Source organism: Jaculus jaculus, chromosome 5 (assembly GCF_020740685.1).
Source record: "Jaculus jaculus isolate mJacJac1 chromosome 5, mJacJac1.mat.Y.cur, whole genome shotgun sequence".
Taxonomy (NCBI): Eukaryota; Metazoa; Chordata; class Mammalia; order Rodentia; family Dipodidae; genus Jaculus; species Jaculus jaculus.
The window spans coordinates 63,733,718-63,759,015 of NC_059106.1; the positions used below are offsets into that span (position 1 = coordinate 63,733,718).

Genomic DNA, 25,298 nt, shown 5'->3' on the forward strand with positions numbered 1-25,298 from the left:
TGAAGCTTGTAGCTACTTTATTGGCCCCTTTTCCAAGTCCCACACAAAGCAATGACATGTATAGGCATGGCAGGTGCCTCTCACAGCCCTCACCCTGCCTTGCAGCTCTTCCAGGGACCCTAGCCTTGGGGAAGCCAGCAGAGGGGCATAGGGCTATGCTCCTGTGGACACCATAGAACATGAGTGCCAGGCTAGGACTTGCCTCTGACTGGACGGGCAGGACCAGCCTGGCCTAGGGATCAGCCTGACAGCTGCCGGTGGCTCAGGTGGCCTGTGTAGGGAGACCACTGCTCTATGACTATGCTGGGCTGGCTCAGGGGCAGAGCTCAAGATGAAAGTAACCACTATTACCCACAGCAAGAAGTCAGGGCAGCTTCTAGAATTTTCATCTGAATTCATCAGCTTCCAGCCACATAGAGGTGGTGGCCATGCGTCCAGTAGATTGAACTGAACGGGGGAGGAGAGGGTACCTCCATGTCTTTTTCTTTTGTTGATACCTTCATTCTTCACTGAATTTTTGTCACAATTCAAAATGACAGCCAATTGGCTGAATTGCTAATGATTTAAGCAACCAATCTGGAGGTGATATATATATATATTTGAGGGTGAGGGAGGTGTGGCTAATCTGCGTCACTGTCACCAAGCTTCCTTGTGATCTAAGGTCTACTTACGAAACAATGCCATGTGCGGCTGTTCAGCCATATTCTTTTCCTGCCTGGCTCAGTACACTGTGAGCCACAGGGGCATGGCTAGACCAAACAAGCAAACCCATAGCCGTTGAACCAAACTCACCCAAACTTAACATGCCCATGAGCTAAGCAAATGTCATTGCTGATGGAAATAAGCCAAGCCATCGGTTGAATTCTTAGTGACTCAAAGGGACACTCAGCCTGATGGGTAACCCAGTTGTGAGCAGGGGTACCCCCCAGGAGGAGAGGCCAGCAAGGGGGACACAAGCAGATCGTCCTGAAGTCAGCCAAGGAGCCCACACGGCTACAGCGGCCAACAAAGGGAAGAAGCGTGTAAGGAGGCAGCTGCACCTCTCCTGGCCCAAGGACGGGCTGCTGGGCTCACACCTCTGAGTAAGGGGGTGGCTCAGGACCCCCTTTTGAAGACTTGGGGGGCAGAAACAAGGCTTCCTCATAGGACGGCAGGGCCACCTAGGAGAGACAGAGAAGAAAAGATGGCTAAGCACTGTTAAGAAAGACCCGCAAGTCTGACCCAGGATGGAGAGACTCAAACCTTCACTTCTGGAAGAATGGTGATAGATGCTAAATATAGCCATCAAGAGCTTGGTGTATCTCCTGTTCCCACAAGGGGACACAGTCCTTTGCCTGTTCAACATCAAGGTCCCCACACTGTTGACAACACACTATTTTCCTTGGGGAAACATTCTCAGTCCACAGGCTTCCAACAGATCTGGGGTTCCTCCCTCCCATCTACAGGGTGGGCATGTGACCTGAGATGGGCCACTCAGGGGAGAATTCCATCCCATTGCCTATAGTCTCTGGTATGGGGAAAGTCATATGACCCAAGCTGGACCAATCAAGCACACTGCTCTTTGTGCTGGGGTCACTGAAAGGGTGAGATGTCAGTCAATGGGTTTTGGCAGCCATTTTTCTACTATAGGGAAGGGCTGCCTGAATATGGAGTCAGCACTGAGGAAGGTAGAGTCAAGGAGCTGGAGAGATGGCTTAAGGTTAAGATGCTTGCCTGAAAAGCCAAAGGGTCCAGGCTCAATACCCCAGTACCCACATAAAGCCAGATGCACAAGGTGGTGCACGCGTCTAGAGTTCGTTTGCAGTGGCTAGAGGCCCTGGTGCGCCATTCTCCCTCCCTCCCTCTCTCTCTCTCTTTCTCTCTCAAATAAATAAAATTAACTCTTGAAAAAGAAAAGTAGAGTCAAGAATTCAATCCCCATCATCCACACAAAACATTTCTAGCATAATGAAACATGCCTAGATGCCTAGGGCGGAGGAACTGGAGACAGGAAGCCAAATGTGGCTCACTGGCCAGCCAATCAGTGAGCTGCAAGCCGGTGAAAGAACCTGTCTCAAAAAGAAGAAGAGGAGGAGGAGGAGGGGGAGGAGGAGGAGAAGAAGGGAATAGCCTTTCTGGAGAATGACACCAGGGTTGTCCTCTGGCCTCCACATGCACACACATACATACACACACTCATAATCACATACACACGTGCATGCACCCCTCCACACACTCAAAAAACTTCCTTGACTAATAGAATTCCTACTTTATGAGAAAAGTGGGCTCCAACTGCTTAGTCCAGTCTACCTCACTGCCTGGAAAGCCTCCTTCCCCCGGCATCAGTGTCACCTCCTCTAGATGCCTTCCCTGAGTCCTAATGTGCCAACTCCATGTTCACTGTCCCTGGGCAAGTGTACCTGGTTGCAAGCACATATCTATGGCTAAGTCACTCACGCTGGATTCATGCCCCTGAGGCAGATGTGGCATCTCAATGTCCTCTACATCCCAGGATTAGAGACCAAAGAGTAAAAACAAAGATGGATGGATGGATGGATGATGGATGAAGGGAAGAGAAATCGGGATGGATGGGTAGATGGATAGGTGAGAGAGGGAGAAAAAGAGGGATTAATGGGTGGATGGATGGAGAGAATCTTAGACTGTCAAAGCTGACAGGGTTCACATTTCTCCTGATCCAATCAACTTCTCCCAAATGTGGCCACTGAGGCTCAAGGAGAGAGAGGAACTGACCCAAGGTGTTACAGCAAGAGCGTGGAAGTGTTAGGCCTCAAGCCGCGGCCGGGCCTACCTTCGGGAGAATCTCGGGGCTGCTCGTCCCCACAGCCGAGTTCATGAACTTCACGAGCACGTAGCACCTCCACACACACTGGAACATGTATGCCTGGGAAAGAGACAGTCAGGCCACGTTTCATACACCCCTGCTGCTGCCTCAGGGAACTTGCAGAAGCTTCTGCTCACACCCTTGATTCTGGTTGGGGGTTCCTCACAGCCAGCCTGGCATATTCCAGAAAGTGGGTTTTGACCCTCCAGCCTCTCTGACTTGATAGGGAGCTGACTACCTGAGGGACCCCACACAACTTGAGACTATGAGAACGTACTCTTTAGAGTTTCCTCGGAGCTGGATGTGGTGAGTCATACCTCTAATCCCAGCACTCAGGAGCTGAGGCAGGAGGATTGTGAGTTTGAAGCCTGGGCTACATGGTAAGACTCTGTCTCAAAAAAGCAGGGGTTGGAGAGATGGCTTAGCAGTTAAGACACTTGCCTGCAAAGCCTAAGGACCCAGGTTCAACTCCTCAGTACCCAGGTAAGCCACCTGCACAAGGTGGCGCATGTGTCTTCAGTTCATTTGCAGTGGCTGGAGGCCCTGGTACACCCATTCTCTCTCTCTCTCTCTCTCTCTATCTATCTATCTATCTATCTATCTCTCCTTCCGCCCCCCCCCCATCTGCCTCTCTCAGAAATAAATAAATAAAATATTTTTTTAAATGGTCAGTCAGGTGTGGAGGTATGTACTTGGAATTTGGAGGCAAGGGAATTAAGATTTCAAGATTAGCCTGGGCCTGGACTACATAGTGAATTCAAGGCCAGCTACTGAGGTACTGAGACCCTGTCTCAAAAATAAAAGGATACATTGTTTTTCTTAAGATTCTGAAACAGTGTAGCCCACATCAGCCCAGGTTTACAAATAAGAGTCTATACACAATGTGTGCCCTGTCGGCTGCAGAAACAATTGCTTGCTCTTAGCAGTGGAAGTAAAACCTGGAGAGGTTTCTCTGGTGGGGCATGAAGTCCCGAGGGGCATGGTCAAGGCACAGTAGACAGCTCCCAGATGCCCGCTGAGGTAGGAGGGTCCCATCATCCAGGAGGTCTCTCGTCTTAGAGAGCCCCTCAGAGGGACTTCGCCGAGACAGAAAGGAGCACACAGAGGGATTCACGGTGAAAGGGGCTGTGGTGAATGGCCACAAGCAGAAAACAAACACTGTGCCCCAGAAGTGGCACGAGGGTAGGGGCTGAAGGGGAACCTGGGGCCCGTTCTCCAGAGGACCCGTCAGTGGCCCGCTCCCCGCCCGTCCCATCTGCCAGCTCATCTGCCCCTGCTAAGATGGCCTGGGCGTGTCCCCTTCTCTCTGCCTTTCCCGCTGCAGCGAGCGCTGATCAGCACGACTCCTTCCTGCAAACCTGGCCGCTGATGCCGGACTCGGCGCTGTGGGTCTGACTGCCTGTCACTGTGGGAATCTGAAGTGCCCCTTGGGCTCATGAGTTGAGTCATTATTGGTCCCCAGATGGTGGTGTTATTTGAGGCTGTGGAGACTCTAAGATGTGGAACCTAACTGGAGGGTCACTGGAGACAGGACAGGTGCTGGTCCCCAGTTGTCATTGTCCGTCATTCTCCCCCCCCCCGACCCCCCGTCTCTGTTTCTCTCTCTCTCTCTCTTTCTTTCTTTTTTAACATTTTTGTTTTTGTTTTTGTTTTTCTGAGGTAGGGCTTCACTCTAGCCCAGGCTGACCTGGAATTCACTATGTAGTCTCAGGCGGCCTCGAACTCACGGCAATCCTCCTACCTCTGCCTCCCGAGTGCTCAGATTAAAGGCGTGTACCACCACACCCAGCTTCTTTTAACATTTTTATTTTTATTTGTATTTTTTATTTGACAGAGGAAAAGAGAGAGAGAGAGAATGGAGGTGCCAGGGCCTCAAGCCACTGCAAACAAACTCCAGGTACGTGCACCCCCTTGTGCATCTGGCTAATGTGGGTCCTGGGGAATTAAACCTGGATCCTTTGGCTTTAAAAGCAAGTGCCTTAACCACTAAGCCATCCCTCCAGCCTTCTCTCTCTTTCTCTCTCTCTCTCTCTCTCTCTCTCTCTCTTTCCCTCCCTCTCTCCCTCTCTCTGTCTCCTATCAGTCATGAAGTGAGCAGTTCTCCTCTGCCACATGCACCTGTTGCCATGGTTCTCTTCCCCAGGTTCCCATATTCATGGGGTCAAGGAGCCATGGACTGAACCCTCAGAAACCATGAGCCAAACTCAACCTTTCCTCTCATAACTTAGTCTCCAGGGTATTTTGGTCACAGCCGTGCAAAAGTAACAAGTACACCTACCACCCCAGAGAAAATGATGGATGGCTCCCTCCCTCCTTCCTATCACCAGACTTCTGTTTACATGAGTACAGGTGCCATCTACGTTTTGGGGTTTGAAAACAAAACTGTGACATGGGCCTCAGCAAGCCTAGGAACACCCTTGTGACCACTGAGACCTGAGACCCAGACAGAACCAACCTACCAAAGACCCACCACACAGCTCGTCCGATGCACTCTGAGTTATGCAGTGAGCCCTGATGGCTGAATACAGGTGGCCCTCACAGATCCATGGCCTCTATGTGGGATGCCCCCGGGGGTTCCAAGCAGCCTGAGAAGCTTGTGTGCAGGGGCTTGTGTTAGACGCATGGAGGGCACAGCAAGAGCACCACCCCCGCCTTTGAATAGTCAGGGGTGGGTAGACCTGGACCACAGCATGACCTTAGCTGCCCCCCAGGAAGCCACAGCGCCAAGCCACTCACCTTCAGAATGAGCACAGTGATGAAGGCCACGGAGAAGATGACCATCGTCTTCATGAACTGGTTGTGAGTCAAGCCCTCCTGGCTTGGGAGATAATTCTGCAAGAGATGCAGGTCCCATCAATGCCTCTGCCCCAGGAGACTCCAGTCCTGCTGCCATGCAGTCTACAGCCACCCTGGGCACCATGCATACCCATCACCTTGGCAACTCTGGGCCACAGAAACCGCACCCTGTTCCCCACTAGAGAGTAGCCTTGGCTAATAGGAATCGCCTAACCCTATAGCACTTGGAAGGTCACACTCCTACCCCAGGGCAGCGCCAGCGAACCTCTGGGTGACAAATATGTTCATACATTCTGTTTGTTTGCACAAGGTCTTGTGGGATGAGCCCAGGCTGGCCTGGAACTCACAGTCCTCCTCTTGATTGCTAGGATGACAGACACGTCCCACCACCCCTGGCTCCCCACCCATTCTTTGATGTTCCTTCTTCCAAACCAAGGAGCAGATGCTCTCTGCCCTGCAGGGTGGCTGGACTGAGTGACCCACTTCTAATGAACAGAAAGAGGCAGAAGTGAGGTGTGAAGGGTTCCCAAGACATCAGTGTAAAAGATGTTGCCTTAGAGCTGGGGATAGGGCTCAGTTTAGTAAAGTCCTTGCTGCACAAGCGTGAGGACCTGAGTTCAATCCCCAGAACCCACATGAAAATGCAGGCATGGCAATGTGTGCCTGTAATGCCAGTGCTGGGTGGTGGACACAGGGGGATCCCTGGAACTCACTGGCCAGACAGTATAGGCCAGTGAGACATTCTTAGTGAGAAGTAGATGGAACTACTCCTGAGAAACAATGACAACACCCAGGGTTATTCTCTCCCCTACACACATACAACGTTTACTTTTAAAAACATTGCCATGCGGGGCTGTCTTTGCTCAGTGGTTAAAGGATCTTGCTTGCGAAGCCTGACAGCCTGGGATCAGTTCCCCAGTACCCAGAGGCACAGACAGATACACAAAGTGGCACATGTATCTGGAGTTCATTTGAGTGTCAAGAGGCCCTGGTATGCCCATTCCCTCTCTCCTCTTATTCTCTCTCAATCTCTCTCTCTCTCTCTCTCTCTCTCTCTCTCTCTCTCTCTCTCTCTCTCTGTCTCATGCACGCATGCGCGTTCTCCTTGCAAATAAATTTTAAAAAAAGTGTTGTTATGACTGCTTCATTTTCTCTTCTTTGGTCCCTCCATTGAGGGATGCTGGCAGTTATGTCCTGGGGCTGCTCAGGCTAACTCACAGTGGGGAATGAGGGCAAAGCATGTGGGGTTTAAATATAAAATGTCCCCCATAGTGTCATGTGTTTGCTTAATCCCCAGCTGGTGGTGCTGTGCAGGAATATTGTGGAGCCTTTGGGGACGTAAAGTCTCACTGGAGGAAGTTTGTCATGGGAGTGGGCCTTGGGGTGTTACAGTCCAGCCACACTTGCCACACTCAGCTCACTCTCTCTCCTTTCCTCCCTGCTGATCTGAAGGTATGACACCTGGCTGTCTGCCCCTGCCATGCTTTCCCCGCCACGATGAAGCTTCCCCTTGAAACTGTCTGGTCCGGCATTTTGTCCTAGGAACTAGAAGGTAACTGCTACAGCATCAGTGTTGGCACAAGGAGCCCTTGGTGACCCTCAGATCTGTCCCACCACCATGCTCACCCTGAACCAAAGCCACCCAGAAAGCCACACCCAAGTTCTCAGTCCTCAGAAACTCTGACATAACAAGCATTTGTCATTTTAAGCCATGGTGCTTGGGGAACAATGTGTTAGGCAGCAATAAAAAAAAAAAAAAAAAAGACAACCTGGTATCATTCCAAAGATAATATGGATCAGGGGGCTCCTCTCCAAGCCACCTCATTGCCTGACTTCCTTCTTTTCTGGAACCAATGTTCCTCACTCCTCCAGGCTTCTTCCCAATAGAGCACTGCACCTGAGTCTTGCTCCCCAGGAAAATAGCCTCCAACTCCAAGGTGCAGAGAGGAGAAGCCACGTATCCTGGGCCCATACCAGGACTCACCATGTGGTTCATGGACTTGAAGTTGAGATAGGTGGGTACCCCCATGTAAGAGCTGCACAGGGTCAGGATGCTCAGGCAGAAATCCAGAAGCTGCGGGGTCACCAGGGAGAACTTGGAGGAGCCCTGGGGAAGACCAAGGCAAGGAAGAACCGTGAAGACACACAAGCAAGCCCAGTTGCTAAGAGATGCAAAACAAGTGTCTTAGTGTCTTTGAGAGGCTCTCAGCCAGAGACGCCAGCCATCCCTTCATTCACTGTGCACAGGGGAAGGGACGTGGGAACATCCATACCAATGTGGGGCCAAAACCAGTATAAGAATGGAGGTCTCAGGCTGGAGAGATGGCTTAGCGGTTAAGCGCTTGCCTGTGAAGCCTCAGAACCCCAGTTTGAGGCTCGATTCCCCAGGACCCACGTTAGCCAGATGCACAAGGGGGCACACGCATCTGGAGTTTACTTGCAGTGGCTAGAGGCCTCTCTCTCTCTCTCTCTCTCTCTCTCTCTCTCTCTCTCTGCCTCTTTCTGTCTCTGTATGTCACTCTCAAACAAATAAAAATGAACAAAAAAGTTAAAAAAAAAAAAAAAGAATGAAGCCGGGCGTGGTGGCGCACGCCTTTAATCCCAGCACTCGGGAGGCAGAGGTAGGAGGATCGCCATGAGTTCAAGGCCACCCTGAGATGACAGAGTTAATTCCAGGTCAGCCTGGACCAGAGTGAGACCCTACCTCGAAAAACCAAAAAAAAAAAAAAAAAAAGAATGGAGGTCTCTGACCCTGGAACTTGGGCCCTGCCACCATCCCATAACCTGTGCCTTCAAGGACAATAGTCAGGGGATGTGTGTGAAAAGCAATTTGGGAGGGACTGTGTGTGTCATTTCCTGGGGGTCTGGGGGACATAGGTACCACATTTTCCTTATGTGAGCATTTGTCATTCATTGACCATCTTTCTCTCCCTTCCTTCCTTGGTTCCAGAGGAGGAGTGAAACAAAGGCAGGGGACTGAAAGCGAACTCTACCCTTTCCTCTGCCGGAGATCTACATGTACCCCATGCAGCTCACTGGGCACTCATGGAGCATTAAGCCCCCAGCCCCACCCCAATGCAGCACCTTCACTCAGGCCTGGGGAAGGGGCTCAGAGGTGGAATACTTCCTTAAGCAGGCTGAGGCCCTGGGTTCCATCCCACATTGCCCTTATTTGTTCCCATATGGGTACTGATGGACGGCTGGTAGAGGAAAGGACTTGGCACAGTTTTCAGGGGCTCAGAGCAGTATTCAAGAACACCAAAGGGGAAGAGGACACCCTGCCCTGGCCAGCCAGACCAGACCAGGGCAGCGCACGTGGGGTACTCACAGGCCAGGGCCGGGAGGTGAGCCGGAGGTAGGCAGGCAGCTCGATGTAGAACCCCAGCATCGTGAGCAGGCACAGCAGGAAGTCCATGATTTGCAGGGACAGGAAAGGCAACAGATACTTCTCCCGGCTCTGTAAGGCAAACTTGCCCTGTGACCTTGCCGCTCCCCATATGATGGCAGCTTTATGGGCAATGGTCAGAAGCAGGAGATGGGGCCTGATTGAAGCATGTACGACTGGAGGCGTGTCCCAGGAAGGTGTATGTCCTGTCCTTGGCCTCTCCTTCCCCCTCTCAGCCACCACAAGGTGAGCAGCTGGGCCAGCCCATACAGTCCCCACAGTGATGTTCAGGCCCAGAGAAATGGAGCCCATGAATCACAGACGGAAGTCATAAGCCAAAACGAATGCCTTTTTCTAAGTTGATTCTCTCGGGTGTTTCATCCCAGCAACAGACAGTGGCTGATTCGGGCTCCAAGAGCAGGAAATGGCTCAATTCCCTCTCAAGACCCCCACAAGGCTAGGCCTTGTGTCCACTGTACAGAGAGGGGACCGGAGAGGACACCCTCACTAGATCCAGAAAGGTGGTTGTGGCATGCTAGAGGCAAAGGCACCCAGCAAATATTAGCCCAGAAGGAGGATTCTGCCCATATACCCAGCCATCTTTCTCTGTGAAGCCACAGCAAGTTGTGATCCTCTGTGGGCAAAAGGCCCTGGGGGCGGGGAAGGTGCAGAGTGGGGGACAGGGAGGGAAGGAGTTGGCCAAGTCCCTTTCCTTCTGTGAAAAGCCAGTGTCCACCATGACCAGCCTCCGTGCTTACAGCTTTTCACTAGGGGCAAAGTCACAGAAAATGCAGTGTCTCGGGGTCTCAGTGTCTAAAGCTACTGAAGAGGTGACTGAAGCCGGGTGTGGTGGTGCATGCCTTTAATCCCAGCACTCAAGAGGCAGAGGCAGAGGCAGGAGGATCACCTTGAGTTCAAGGCCACCCTGAGACTACATAGTGAATTCCAGGTCAGCCTTGGCTAGAGTGAAACCCTACCTCGAAAAAAAAAAAAGGTGACTGAGACCCCCTGAGCTAGCGTCTGAAGGGACCACCTGCTCTGCCTCTCTGGCTGGACCCTGGAGCTTCTGAAGAAGCCCGGTAACCACACTGCACACTGAGGATGCTTCCTACAGAGGGGGCTCCCGCAGAGTAAGGCGGCCAGGAAGGTAGGACATTCCACAGCACACCAAGTCTACCCTCTTCGCCCACCAACGAGTACCCACCATAATCTGCAGGGCAGGGCTCTTTCTGGGTGGCAACATGGCAAGCAAGCCCTGTCTCTCTAGGGGCTAAGGGACAGATGGATCCTTTATTGCAAAAGGCGAGGCCACAGCCTGTGTCGCTCTCCCCCAGGCTCCTCAGGGACACCCTTCTTTAATATGCGTCTATTTTCCCCAGCAGGATCACAGGATGATCACGAGTTTCCTGAGCTCTCAAGAGCCTGTGATCCACCTACCATGGCCCAGCAGGGTGGTATGACAATGGGATCTGGGCTGCTTCGCTCTTGTCCCCAGTGAAAAGCCCAGTACTGAACCCCTCTCCTCATGCCCAAGCCCTGCTTTCCTCTTCTCTCTGGACGTGGTATCCCATCAACTCTCCCCAAAACTTAATGATGCCCAGTTCACAGTACACAACCCTGGAAGACCGTATCTTAACTAGGGGCTGAGGGTCCCCAAGCCCCCTTCCTGCACAGGCCTCACCTTGATGGTGCCAATCAGCAGGCTCAGGCTGATGACGAAAAGCAAGACGATGAGCAGAAAACTGGAGAGCAGATCTGCTGCAAAGTAGGAGAGATGTGAGGCCGGGCATGCCCCGAACCCCAGCCAGCCCCAAGGTGCACACTTTGAGAACCTCTGCTATAGGGAAGTGAGCTTAGACCGAGAATCTGAGACCCAGCCCAAGGGCAGGAGGGGGCTGGTTGGGCCTCTTCACACCTAGGGTGAGGTCAGGAAGGAACGGGAAGAAAGACTTGTGAGGGGGCTGGAGAGATGGCTTGGGGGTTAAGCGCTTGCCTGTGAAGCCTAAGGACCCTGGTTCGAGGCTCGGTTCCCCAGGTCCCACGTTAGCCAGATGCACAAGGGGGCGCACGCGTCTGGAGTTCGTTTGCAGAGGCTGGAAGCCCTGGCACGCCCATTCTCTCTCTCTCTCCCTCTATCTGTCTTTCTCTCTGTGTCTGTCACTCTCAAATAAATAAATAAATAAATTTTAAAAAAAATTAAAAAAAAAAAGAAAGACTTGTGAGGGACAAGGAGTCTGCAGGGGAAGAGGACGGGCAACGTTGTCTTGGAGGTGAAATAAGTGAAGGGAGGAGAGCCACAGGGAGTAATGGTCAGAGAGGCCACTGGACTTGAATCCCCCAGTGCAAGGATCTTAGAGTCCCAGGTGGGAACCAGAGAATTTTCCCACTTGCAGTTGAAATAGCTCAGGCTCCCAGAGGGCCAAGCGTCCATGGGGGTTTAGTGGGGAAGGGCAGCACCTTAGACCCATTTTCCCTGGCCAGGCACTACCCACAGCCTCTCCCACCCAACTACCACCGTCCCCTGACCTACCCATCCTGAGGTACGGCTTCTTTGAGAACCTGCAGGAGACTGTGCCATGGGCCACCTCCACCGAATGTTCCACAAACAGCAAGACGCTCATGATCTAGAGGGAAACAGGCCACCAGTTAGTTATGCCCTCACTCCAGAGGGTGCCTGCAGGGTCTGGAGTTGACGGAATGACCTGTTTAAACAAACGTGCAACCTTTATGAAGGGGACACTCGGGCTCCTCACCCCGACCTTCCTCTTCCCTACCATGCCACTGTGGATAGTAAATCTGGCTTCTCTGTGCCTCAGTTTCCACATCTTTCAAAATGGAGCTTATGGGGCTGGAAAGATTTCTCAGAGGTTAAGGTATTTGTCTATAATGCTTAACAACCTGGGTCCAATCCCCCAACACCCAGGTAAAGCCAAATGCACAAAATGATGCATGCATTTGGAGTTCATCTGAAGTGGCTAGGGGCCCTGACACCCCCATTCTTTCTCTCTCCCTCCCTCTCTCCTTGCAAATAAATAAATAAAAGATTTTAAAATTTTTGTTTATTTTTATTTATTTATTTATTTGAGCATGACAGACAGAGAAAGAAAGAGGCAGAGAGAGAAAGAGAATGGGCGCGCCAGGGCCTCCAGCCACTGCAAACGAACTCCAGAAAGTGGAGTTTATATAACAGCTACTTTAAGCAGTCCAGGTGGGACTCGGAGCCACACCTGGCTCTCAGGAAGTAGTCCCATTGTTGCTCAAAGCCAGGGTGGTTGGGAGATGGACTGGGGGCTCTCGCTCTGACTGCCCCTCTCCCCTGCACCACTGGGACAGCCACAGGCTCCCCCACCACGAGACCTTGGTCACACTGGCTAAATATCACGGGCTTCTCATCCTTGGTCCATCAACACAAGCCTGGGGTGTTGGAGTGCACGGTAGAGCCCGCAGGCCACCACAGCACCGTGGTCCCATTTTCCCATCTACAAAATGCAGCTGGGTAAGCCCAGCCTCCTGGGACTGGGATGGGTGGTGGTGAGACTAACTAGTTTGCCAAAACACCCAGCCTACAAGAAGCACCCAGTCTGTTTTGAGATCAGTGTGGCCGGCTGTGTGGCCAGCTCCCGAAGGGAAGGCCTGGGCCTCTTCACTGATCTAGCTATTGCATTTGGGGAATGAACGTATGATTGAATCATACATCCATTGATCAATGAATGGTTATTAACCCTGTCCCCTCAGGAACCCTTGCTAAGCATGATGAAGAAGGAGCTATTCAGAGGGGCCTGCGCAATAGGGAAGGGTCCTAGAGGACAAGCCTGCAGTTTGAAAGAACAGTGGAGGTCGCATTTTGTCCACGCCTCCCCCTCCAATGCAAGAATTCTGTTCCGTGCAGCTCGTGGGCTTCACAGCATGCTGTGTGCCCACACGCTGCCAGCAAGCTCTGCACCCTTTCCTTATCACAACATAAGATAATTCTTCAGGAACCGTTGGCCCATGCTGAGAACATGGTAAACCCCTCTCTCGTAGTAGATGCCCTAATACAGCCCAAGTTCACACTGGCTCTCTAGGTGGCTTCCCACTGGTAGCTCATAAGCAGCTGACAGGCGGCCAGACACTCACCATCTGTTTCCCCTTGCTGACTGTGGTTTTTTTTTTTTAAAAAGCTCAGACATAGGTCTCTATTTGTCTTCCTGCCACAGAACATCCTGTTCAGAGACTCCGAAACAAATAGCACAGGAAAGTGATGAAGGGCTGGCTCTCAGATGTGGACCCAGATCACTGTGTGACCTTGGGTGAGTCCGTTTGCCTTTCTGAAGTTCCCAATCTGACCGCAGGAGGCTCGGCAAGGCTCTGGACCCTGAGCTGGGGCCTGGCAGGAGCAGCAACTAGAACTGCTCTGGGCAGTTGAGCAGTAGCAAGGCTGCTGGACTTGCTCTAGCCACCCTCTGCCTGGTGCAGTGAGCCAAAAGGCTCCACTTCATCCAAAAGGCTGGAGCACCCTGAAAAGTGGTAGGGAGGAAGGTGTTTGGGACCAGCTGTCACCTGCCCCCCCACTCTTGTCCTCTCTCCCTCTCTCTCTCTCTCCCTCCCTCCCTCCCTTTATTTTTTTTTTAATTTTATTTATTTACTTGCAAGTAGAGAGACAGAAAGGGAGAATAAGAATGGGCCTGTCAGGGCCTCCTGCCACTGCAAACAAACTCCAGCCACATGCACTACTTGGTGCATCTGGCTTTACATGGGTACTGGGGGAGTCGAACGCAGGCCTTCTGGCTTCGTAAAGCAAGCGCCTTTAACCTCTGAGCCATCTCGACAGCCCTTCTCTTCTCTCTCAAAGGTGAAACCTGGAGCAGAGGAGCTGGGCTCTGGGCTTAGGGGCGGGGCTGCAGCGGCTCACTCAGGGCTATCTCCTGTGGCCCCAAACCCAAGTCTGCAGCGCTGTCCTCCCTCCTTCTGCCCCCCAAACACCTCAAGCTTGGCTGACCCTGACCTCAGAGGGCACAGGTACTTTTGGTCACACACCTACATCAGGGGGGAAAAAAAAAAAAGGTGAGAGAGAACATTTTCACTTCTAAGTTCTACATATGTGCTACAGTCCCAGTTATGGCAAACATTGTAAAATACACAAAAACTTCCAGAAATTAACAAGGGATCTTGTTGGAAACTTTAGAATTCCAATAATGCCACCCTGGAGACATGAGGCTAACCTTGATCATCACCCACTTTAGAGACCACGGCTCCCACCCCTACCCTCTCTGACTCCTCAGCCCTCCGACGACACCTTCGAATGGGGAATGATCTGGGGAGAGGCAGGACATGACCCTACAGGGACTAATCTTCACACCCACAGAGGAGGAAAGTGAGGTTCAGAGGGGTCCAAGGCCTCCCAGATGCTCCTCTGCTCTCCCCTGCCTATCAGCACCTCAGCCCCCTGGCCCTCCTGAGGCGGCCTCTCACCGTACCTCACCCACAGAGTGCCTCGCTGTTGTAAAAGTGCCTCTGCTGAATAGTAGGTCTGCCAACACCTTGGGTCCCTTTGCAAAATGCTGGGCAGATGCGAGTGGGGGGCAATTCTGTCCCATTTGCCCTATGAGAACGTGGAGTTCAGAGGGGGCAAGGTTCAGCCCAGAATCACAAAGCAAGGCAACCTCGGAGCCAGCTCCGACCCTCTGCCAGGCCCCAGCGCTCACTGAAAACTGCCCTCCCCGCCCCCGCCAGGAAAATAGAGGACAGTCTCAGAGCCCACGCTCCAGTGCCTCCTAGAAGAAAGGATGCTCGCTTCTGACATTTACTGCTCCACTCACTGAGTGCTAAAACCTGATCGCAGACCACACGGAACACGCTTCACAGTCGAGGCAATGGCAGCTGAGAGGAGGGCACGCCTGGCCCTGTCATGGGGCCTGGCTGGAATGGAACCGTGGTGACTCTGCTCCTGGCTCCAGAGCGCTTCTCAGGGCTGGTGACCCTGGCCGCAGCCAGCCATCCACCCTCTCACTGGGGGTCACCACCAGACTCTGACACTCAGAGCTCAGGGGACAGCCACAGGGGCTCAGGAATCTCCATTCCCTTGCTGCATGTGACACTGCCCAGGCTCTGGCTCCTCTCAGGCTTCAGTGTCCCCTGTTGAGATGCCCGCACCCAGAGTTGCTGTCAGGAAGCGGAATGCCTACCGCGCGCACCACACCATCGGCGCCTACCTGGGGCCTTCCACCCTCGCAAGACCCAGGGCTTGCATCTGCCCATCACGCATCCAAAGATCTCCCGGCTGGGCCTTGACCACGCGCCTCAGAAAGCATGGGACATGCTGCCCGGCTTTCCTGCAGGGAAACCTGGAGATACCTGAGGTCAGAGAGGAGAGGTTTCTAGGCCCAGCCCTCCTCCCCCGCCTGGCTCTGCTTTCTATCTAGCCACAGCAATGCCACACTCTCCCATGCTCTGGTTAACAGGCTGGCAGTACATGGGAACCCATTCTGCCTTCTTTCCACAGTGTGGGCACGCAGCATCGCTGCCCAGCTGTCCCTCCACTCTAGCAGCCTCTCTTTCTCTCTCCCTCCACAAACTGAGGGATGACATCAGATGATCTGGGGTCAACTCAGTTAGCCACTGATCTCTCTGGGTCTCAGGAATGGTGACAATCATGGGCCTGACTGCTAGGTGAGACATGCTGGACACGGGACATGCTGGACACGGAGCTGGCACGTGGCAGGTGCTGCTGAGGATCGCCATGGGGAGGTGACACAGAGGTGAGGTGGCCATGGCTCTGCGAGACCTTCATTCACTCCCCCCTTGAGCACCCTCCTGTGACTCAATCTAAACAAACCCCACGCGTTGTAGCCTTCAGAAGTCACATTTTTCTGAGGAGTGACAAGTCTATTCAGAGCCACCACAGAGGTCACACATTGGGGCTCAGGGTCCCTAGAGGAGGAGAGAGGGCTGCCAGAAGGATTCGGAGAGGGTTTCACCAATAGGGAATCCTGGAGATGTGCTTGGAGGCACAGCAAGTGTTCAGAGACGAGGAGACACCATGTGCAAAAGCCCTGGGACCTGGAAGTACAGGCGACTTTGGATTTCTCTGTGGAGGTTGTCTCCTCCTCAGAAAGGGGGCGTTACAAGAGAGGCCCAGAGACAAAGACCAGCCCAAAGTCACACAGTAAGAACCAGATCAGCCCAGGATGTGAATGGGGGGGGGGGGGTGCTCAGGCTGAAGGCCTCCCAGCTCAGGCCATCACACCCACTCTCCCTTCCTCTTTCCCACCTCTTCCCTCCGTCGCTCCAAGGGGGTTTCACTTCCCCAGCCCAGCAGTAGAGCAGAAGCCCTGTTTCTACAGCCTGAGCAGGAAGGGGTGGCATTGTGGGAGGAGGCACAGGGAGAAGTTGGGGATGTGGCTTTGGTGGCAGCCATGGTGAGGTGGAGGAGGAGGGCTCAGGCAGTTGTACCCAAATGGCAGTCTGGCTGGTGGGCAGGAAGGTTACCTCATGTTGCTAGAGCCAGCCCTGTGTGACAGTGGTGATCCTAGACTGTGGGATGACAGTGATTCTGGTAATGAAGGACACTCCTGTCGACATTCTGGGCAGCAAAAAACCTCAGTGGTCCCATGACCCAGATCTCACTGCTGATGTGGATGTCATCGGTGGAGAAAGACGATGGCAGGCGCATGGTCATGTTGGGACCGTGATAAGAAAGCTAGTGTACGTGGGAATGGTGCCATCAGACCCCCTCACTCTGAGATTCAAGGCCAAGTCCTTCTGCAGGAACACAGGCCCCCTCTGCCTGTGTTTGGGGTCTCAGTGGAGGCAGGCCTGGGCCCACCCTCTCAGGGATGAAGTTCACAGAGAAAGAACACAGTGGTCAAGCAACATCCACTGAGCAGCCGCCCAGGCGCAGAGGAAACCCTTTCCTGTCAGTTAACTTCCAGGTTGGCCCCATACTCAGCGTGAGGACAACAGGCTCTGCAGGGGAGGCGCTGGGACAGGTGGCACAGGGATCACATCAGGGCCTGTTCTCACTCTGATAAGATGATAGATAAGATGTGAGTCCCAGTGTCGTACCCTTCCTGCCCCGCTCCCTCAAGCAGCCCAGCCCTGACCTTACTTCCCAGTCCCCACTGGCTGCTGCTGCTGCTCAGTTCCTTGATAGGGGTCTCCTGTCCTCCACCCCACCTGCCCACCCTGGTTCTCAGGGACTTGAGTTGTGTCCTCTGGGAGGAAGAGGCCAAAAGGTCATTGGTTGGAGGAAGCCCCCCCCCCCGCCATGCTTGGGGCACAGGGTGGGGCCCTTTCCCCACAACCCTATCTCCCCAGCCCATCCCTGGCTGCCCAGATACAATCATGACACCCTCATTCTGGTGACATACTCTCGGGTGCATCCAGCCAACTATCTCACCGCCCCACGATCCCCAGAACAGCTTCCCTCTTCTGCTACCCTGCCGGTCCTCCTCACCCCCGCCCCACTAGGGGACCCAGTGTAGCCACAAATGCCCTTGTGAGGTCCTTGCCGGGCCCTTAGAACTCTTCTGCACCTCATTTTCCTCGCTTGTGGACGGGAGAAGAGTCCGCCTGCCTTGAAGAGTGGTATGGTATAAGGAGGAAATAAGACATCCATCTCCCACCATCTACTCAGAAATATGAGCTGAGGACCTGGGGAAATGGCTCCGTGGGGAAAGTACTTGCCTCACTACCATGAGGACCTGAGTTTGAGCCCCAGTACCCACGTAAAAATACAAGCATGGTGGCACATGCCTGTAGCCTCTGTGCCAGAGAGGTGGAGACAGGAGGATCCCGGGTATCACCAGACAGTCTAGCCTAATTGGTAAACCCCGGGCCAGAGAGAGACTTTGTCTCAGTAAAGTTGGACAGCGTTCCAAGGATGACACCTGACGTTTCCTTCTGACCTTCACATGCGCACACTCACACTTGAGCCCCCTCCCCCACAGGAACATAGACATACACACTGACAAATTAAAAAGGAAGATGGGCAGAGAAACCATGGCCCTTGTGTGTGGACACAAAATTAGTCAAAGAGGGCTGGAGAGATTCCTCTGTGGTCAAGACATTTGCTTGCAAAGCCTAAGGACCCAAGATCAACCAGGGCCTTCAGCCACTTAAACAAACTCCAGGCACATGCACTACCTTGTGCATCTGACTTATGTGGGTCCTGGGGAATCAAACCTGGGTCCTTTGACTTCACAGCCAAACACCTTAACTACTAAGCCATCTCTCTGGCCCTGACTTTTATGTTCTTATTAAATAGTGATCTTTCAAAGAAGGAGCAGCTTCTGTAGTTGGCTCCTGCTGCCAGCCCCCAGCACCCACTCACTTGCCAGTCCCCCATGCCACCAGAGTCAACTCAGCTCAATACCTCTAAAGGGTCATCTTTGGGACAAGGACCACTGGCCTCATTTAGCAGATGAAGACACTGAGGTCCCAATAGCAAACACAGTCATCTGCCTGCTCAAGGTTACATCCCCTATAAGTGAGGGACATCAATTCTCCCAATGTGGAGATGAAGGAGGACCCCAGGAGCTCTGAGTAGGGCAGGCCAGAGGGCTTCCTGGAGGAGGAAGCTTCCCCAAGGACCATGAGAAAGAAATGGGTCCTTAAAGGCTGGGGTAGGGACACAGCCTCCCAGGCAGGCAGGCCACCCATCTAGGCTCAACGGGAATACCTTTGTCCCCACCCTGTTCATCCTACAGGCTGTGGGCCTCAGCTAGGTCTAGAGTACCCCATCCCTTCCTCGTGTACCTGGAGCAGGTAGGTCCCTACTGGACCTTAGACTTCTCATCTATAAAACGAGCCACTGGGCCATACAGAGACCTCTCTTTTTAGCCGTGAAGCCTGAAAGTCACGGGTATCCCTACCCATTCCCTTGCCTCCTCGTCACATATCACACTCCTCCCAAGTCCCTCCTAAACTACCCTGGGGCAGCTCCTGGCTTATTCAAAACTCCCCCACCCTGGTGTGTGCCTCCCAGCTCCTGATGTTCCCCTTATCCCAGCATACCCAAGCCTAGTCCTGCTCACCCTAGACCTTGGGGCTCCTCTGAGGTCACTCCCTGAGTCCCCACCCCACCCAGTGTCATCCGTGATCATTAGCTCCTCCTTGGCCACCTGGAGCCTGTGGAGTACCCAGGAAGTGGTGAGCCTTTTCTCAGGCCCAGGGGCTGGGTGCTTAAGGCATGTCTGAGAGCAGATCTGACTCCAGCCTGGCCACTGCGCTCCCTCCTACATGGCAAAGAACACACCACCCTGCGGCAAGACAAAGCTGCATTGGTTGTAACTCAAAGGATCAAAGGAACATCGGTGAGTCCTGCAGTGTGCATCCCTAAGTCACTGACAAACGGGGCAGCAGGTAACCGCCATGTGGCTGGACCCTCAAGAAGCCAGAGCCTCGCTCCCCCACTTCTCTCCAAGCTCCGCGGCATGGGACACGGCCTGGCAGAACTCCTGACCTGGCTGGCCGGCAAGGTCCTTATCAGCAGTGATAAGCCCCTGGATGAGCACACGCCCTGTGCAGTGTGCTGAGCATGTGCCTCGCGCCCCCAGTGACCTCCCCAGAGGCACATGGGCCCAGGCTCATCGCGAGAGCCCAGTGGACATCTTCCATGAGGAGCAGCTGGAATAAAAAGCCCAGAACTCCTCAGAACCAGCCTGGTCATCAAAACCAGGATGCCCAGAGGAACCCAAGATGTGCCTACTCACTCTCTCACTATCATGTGTCCCAGATGAGCCCCTGCGTGGGATCCTGAGGCAGAGAAAAGGATATTAAGGAAAGCTGAGGAAACGTGGACAAAGCCCAGACTCTAGTTGAGCGTAGTATGTTGACACAGACCAGCAGTTGTCACAGATGTGCCCTGCTATGTGGGATGTAGGATGCTGGCAGAGGGGACCAAGCGGGCCCATGGGGATGCCATACTATATTTGCAAACTTCTCTAGATCAAACACCATCCCAAAAATAAAATATTCACTTTAAAATGTAGTGCATGTGGTAGACTTGGTGTTGAAGAACGGTAATCTCGCTGAGGCAGGAGGACCACAAGTTCAAAGCCAGCCTGGGGCACTTAGCATATCCCTTTGTTGAGATAAAAAGTAAAGAGGAGCTGGGTGTGGTGGTGCAAGTCTTTAACCCCAGCACTAGGAGGCAGAGGTAGGAGGATCACCATGAGTTCAAGGCCAGACCGGAGACTGCATAGTGAATTCTAGGTCAGCCTGAGCCAGAGTGAGACCCTACCTCAAAAAAATTTTTAAAACATGGCTTAGCGGTTAAGCACTTGCCTGTGAAGCCTAAGGACCCCAGTTCGAGGCTCGGTTTCCCAGGACCCACATTAGCCAGATGCACAAGGGGGCGCACGCATCTGGAGTTCATTTGCAGCATCTGGAAGCCCTGGCGTGCCCATTCTCTCTCTCTCACTCATCACTCAGTCTCAAATAAAAAATAAGAATGAACAAAAAAAAAATTTTTTTTAAGTAAAGAGGGCTGGGGTTGTTGTCCAATGATCAATAGTTGTCTAGCATATGTGAGGTCCTGGGTTCCATTCCCGTCAGTGGAAAGGAAATTAAAAAGAGAGAAGAGAGGAGAGCAGAGGGGAGAAGAAGGGAGGGCAGGATAGAAGAGAAAATGGAAGGGGAGGGAGGGAAGGAGATGAAATGAAAGGGAAGGAAGAGAATACGTAAACAGGATATGATTGGACACAGCTGAGATCATGTGTTCCAGGCCAGCCTGGGCTGCCTGTACCCTCACTAAACAAAAAAAAACTAAATAAATGAAATCAAATAAATAAAATGGAGACCGTGGGAAAGCAGAGAAAAATAGAGCTTTGACAGCTGACAGCCACTGTGAGCATAAGCCCACTCACTGCCTTTCCGCTACACGCAGGCACGTCCCATTTTCACATCTGTGCAGGTGTTGGTGATCCCTGACAGGTGCCAGCTTTTCCCATAGACAATGCATTTGCAGCAGTGAAAGGCAGGGTGAGGCATGGCCAGACGTTTCTTGGCAAAGGGCTCTGCTGGGGCTCCCCACTCCTGCTACTGACTTAGAGTGTGGCACTGATGAAAACCCAACTGAAGAAAGTTCTCCCTGCCCCGAGCATGCCAGCTTGGATGCCCAGGGTGTCTTTCTACACAAACCCATGGGATTCCTCGGGAGGAATGGAAGGAAGGATTCCTGCTCGACAGGACGTGTTCCGGTCACAGCACGCCCACAGCTCCATCGAAGCGTGGTGCTGTCCTGACCTAAGTCTCCCCACAGGGCTAGGGCCAAGTCCACAAATAGCTCGCAACGTACAACTGTCACACATGGCTGGCACCAGATGACAGCCAGCATGGGCAATCAGCACATCTGGACAGCAATTTCTCTTTTTCGATCCAGATGCTTGAGGACTTGTCAGTACACCTGCTGCCGCCTGCTGGACCCCAGGAAAGCCCCTAGCCCTGTCTCCGTGGGAAGCAGGAGCCTCTTGCGGAGGGAGGCAGGGGCCATAGGCCAGAAGTAACACCCTGAGCCAGATGTCCAGCTTCCAGGCGTCTCCGCTGCTCTTATGACCCATGTGGCTCTAGTCTAGAACATTCCACAGTTCCCCACAGCTCACATGACAGGCAATGGTTCTCCAGCTGAAGTAGTCATGACCAAGGTCTGGAGACACGGCTGGTGCAGCAGAGGGTATCTCCTGGCACCGACACCACAAAGAACTAACTACCCAGTCCCAAATATTAGTGGCACTAGAGGGAGGGTCCAGGAGCTCAGCTTGTCACCAAAGCCCTTGTCACTTCTTTCTCCTCAGCCTCCAAGATGGTCTCACAGGGCCTCCTGAACCAGACACACCATACTTTGCCTGCCTGCTTCTCGTGACCATCTACACTGCCGGCAGCCAGACCAGCACCACCTGCCCAGGGCACTGCCCCCAGGAAAACTGCCCTGACCCAGGCTCCAGCTCAGAGCTTCTGAGACGGGAGCAAGAAACCACAAGAATAGCACAGTCCAGGCTTCTGGAAGTTGTTCTAGTAACCAGGTTAGGGCAAAAAAAAAAAAAAAAAAAAAAAAAAGAAGATGAGGAGGATGAAGAGGGCTGGAGAGATGGCTTAGTGATTACAGTGTTTGCCCACAAAGCCAAACAATCTTGGTTCAATACCCCAGTACCCACGTAAAGCCAGATGCACAAAGTGGTGCATGCATTTGGAGTTTGTTTGCAGCAGCTGGAGGCCCTGGCTCGCCCATTTTACCTATCTCTCTTCTATCTCTCTCTGCTTGCAAATAAACAAACAAATAAATAGAAGATGAGCCGTGGAAACCAGCTTTCCTCTTTGAAAGCACAGAGAGCAGCTCGGGTGCGAATTGGGCAAGGACTTCTCACCACCACAGGCCACTCTGCCCTACTCAAAGCCCTGGAGCCAGTTACCAGCCCCAGAATTTGCCAAGGGAAATGGGCCCGGCATCAGGTTTACCCAGGGCTCACACAGCCAATACCATCTCAGAGACACATGGGCCTAAGAACTTGACCTGGGGACAACCACAGAGTCACTGTCTCTGTGTCAGCTCTTACGTTGGCTGGAGCTGAGTGAAACATCTTGTCAGCTCCTGATACCAGGCCCTGGATTGGACAGGTTGGCTCCAAGGAGCCAGCAATGGTGTTACATCTGAGGCACACTCATGAGAAGGCCCAGGACCATACCGCCTGCTCTGGAGATATCAACTCTGATTCTCACAACAGCTATTATTATTGTCATCCCCATTTATTTTATATATGCACACACATATATATACATATATGTATATACACATATACATATATATTTTAATGTATTTATATTATTTAACGGAGAAAGCAGGCTCAGAGAGGTTAACCAAGTTGCTTAAGCCTGAACAGCTAAGACCTGTGTGTGCCCACACCTGAAGTCAATAACCAGAGACTGCGTGCTGACTAACGATTGAGTGGCTTCGCCCCCTCAAGGCTGGCTCCTGCCACAGTCTGGCCACCTTGCTGTGTCTCTGCCGGGAGCCAGACTCAGCAGGGTGGGTGCAGCAGCCCATAGCAGCCTGGAGACTTGGGCTGATTTTGAGGAAGCTCTTTGAGGCCCAGCTGGAGAGAACTGGTAGCCACAGGCCCTGGATCACAGAAGTAGGAAGATGTCAGGGCCTAGGAGAACTGGGCATGAGCCAGAGATTGGGGTCTGGATATAGATCTGGCAGGATAGAATAGGGATCCCCCAACTTTCAGCCACTCTTAAAGAAAAGCCCTGAAGCCTTGTCCCCAGGGCTGTGACCTGCCCAGGGTCACATAGTGGAATGGCAGGAGCTGCGTGTTGGCTTGTTCAGGCCACGGGGGAACCTCAAGCTGCTACACGGGGGATGGGCCAGGCGCGTCACCCAGCTTATTTAGCAAAGATCTCACTGGCTGAATGGGGAGAGCAAGTGGCTCAGCTGAGCTGTGATCTGAGAGGACTGGGGGACCCCCTGCCTCCTATTGGGAGCAGTGGGATCCCAGCTTCCAACCCCTGGGGTAGCCCTGACCTGTTCAGACTTCCAGAAACCTCCATCCTGGGCTTGTGGCCAATCTCACATCCTGGAGCAATCCTAGCCTGCATTTCCCCCATACCTAAGCCTCCAAAGCATCTGTCAGTACACTTGTCACCTGACATTTTGCCCCCACTTAATTGGGGAAACTGAGGTCTGGAGTAGGACAAAGCTTGTCCAGGGTCTCACAGAAAGGTGATGAAGAGGAGTCCTGCCATAGGAGGGGTTCAGTAGATCAAAGGTCACTGTGCTACACACACACACACACACACACACACACACACACACACACACACACATACACAATGTCCCTGGACACCCAAATACTCACCACATGGTAGATGGCCAGGATGGTGGTGGCGATCCGGACGTTAAAGCAACAGCAGGTCTGGCGGAGTGGAGCCATGCGAGGGGCCATGGTGCTTCGTCCCTTCCTCTGCAGCTGAGGGGAAGGGTTCTCGTGCAGGGAGCAGGGTAGAAAAGGGGAAGCTGCCGCTGTATGCAGGTCTCACTTCCGCCCTGCCCCCAGACAGCAGGGGCCAGGCCTGTAGGACTGGGGCGGGACAGCTGCAAAGAGGGGGCAGGGAGGGCCACAGCCAGCCTTGAGGGGCCCAGCCAGGGTATTTGCCATTCCCAGAGGGACCTTTGGGACTAAGTGTCAACCCTGTGCCAGGGTCTCACATGCCCTCTTCCCTGGATGATAACCACCACCTTCGGAAGCCAGGATGGTGAAAAAATTCATTTCTAGGAAGAAAAAAATAAAAATAAAAACAGACTTCCAGAGAGGTCAAGAAACTCATCCAAAACCACACAGGCATTCGTGCAGGAGACAGGATTCAACCCAGATCTACCCAGTTGCAAAAACAGCTCTTGAGTAGGTAGTCCCCGCCCTCTTGTAGCTTAGACCTTCGTTTGTCTTTCACCTCTGCGAGGGGAAGGATGAGGAAGCTGAATCACAGTGGAAACATGACTTGTCTATGGTCGCCCAGCTAGTTGAAAAGGAGTGGGCATTTGAATGGGAGCTGCGTGACTCTGGAAGCCGCCCCTCTCCTGTCTCTGACTCTGAGCCCTGAAGGGAGACAGAAGAGTTAAGGTCAAGAAAAGCCTTGGTGCTGAGCCAGGCCCTGGGCTCGGTTACTCTGCCTGCGGGTCTGTAACCCCCAGGGTGATCTGGGAGACCCTTTGTGGGACCCACTTTGTGGGATGTTTTAAAAATCTTTCCTCAACAGCCAAGCAAGCTATCTGGCCTCTTCTCTACCTTCTCAGTGATAAACTATTCCCATCACAGCAGAAGTAGAGGATGGGACAACCTTGCTATGGGTCTGTAAGAGATCCTATGCTGTCTCCAAGCCCAGCTCACTTGCTGTGTACCATTCACAGGAGCCACTGGGAAGCCCTGCCTCCCATGACATTGTTGTTTAGATTGGACACCATTGGCCTGTCTATCATTTCTGCCCCAAGAGAGGTTATAAAAAGTCCCTTGGGGCTAGAGAGAAGGCTCAATGGTTAAAGACACTTGCTTGTAAAGTCTGCTGGCCAGGTTCGATTCCCCAATGCCCATGTAAAGCCAGATGCATGAAAGAGCGCATGCATGTAGAATTTGTTTGCAGCAGCAAGAGGCCCTGGCACACCCATTCTCTCTCTCTCTCTCTCTCCCCCCTCATTCATAAATAAATTAAAAATATGTATATGGGGATGGGAAAGGAATTATCATGGTTTATTGTCTATAATTGTGGAAGCTGTCAATAAAAAAGGGTTTTTTTTAAATGTCTCTTAGTATGGGGCTGAAGAGA

General features: G+C 52.8%; 1 protein-coding gene across 2 annotated transcripts; it reads right to left on the reverse strand.

The window, feature by feature from the left end:
- On the reverse strand, positions 1 to 24,156 carry Laptm5 (lysosomal protein transmembrane 5). Of its 2 annotated transcripts, none has more exons than XM_045151070.1 (8): positions 23,837 to 24,156; positions 11,533 to 11,626; positions 10,684 to 10,757; positions 8,946 to 9,074; positions 7,602 to 7,724; positions 5,558 to 5,653; positions 2,789 to 2,881; positions 1 to 1,160 (listed from the first exon to the last, which is right to left on the reverse strand). In XM_045151070.1, exons 1-8 carry the CDS (start codon positions 23,921 to 23,923, stop codon positions 1,071 to 1,073), a joined length of 786 nt encoding a protein of 261 aa, XP_045007005.1. In that variant the 5' UTR covers positions 23,924 to 24,156; the 3' UTR covers positions 1 to 1,070. The 2 variants fall into 2 exon arrangements, with proteins under 2 accessions (XP_045007005.1, XP_004665226.2); XM_004665169.2 differs by having other exon boundaries at positions 10,684 to 10,760; positions 23,837 to 24,155.
- Between the last annotated feature and the right edge of the window lie 1,142 nt (positions 24,157 to 25,298).

Excerpts from the sequence above, each read along its gene's own strand:
- Laptm5 (XM_004665169.2), bottom strand. The coding sequence starts at position 23,923 with ATGGCCCCTCGCATGGCTCCACTCCGCCAGACCTGCTGTTGCTTTAAC. Across the intron at positions 11,627-23,836 it reads TCCTGGCCATCTACCATGTG|ATCATGAGCGTCTTGCTGTT; the intron begins GTGAGTATTTGG and ends GTTTCCCTCTAG. Across the intron at positions 10,761-11,532 it reads GAAGCCGTACCTCAGGATGG|CAGATCTGCTCTCCAGTTTT; the intron begins GTAGGTCAGGGG and ends CCTACTTTGCAG.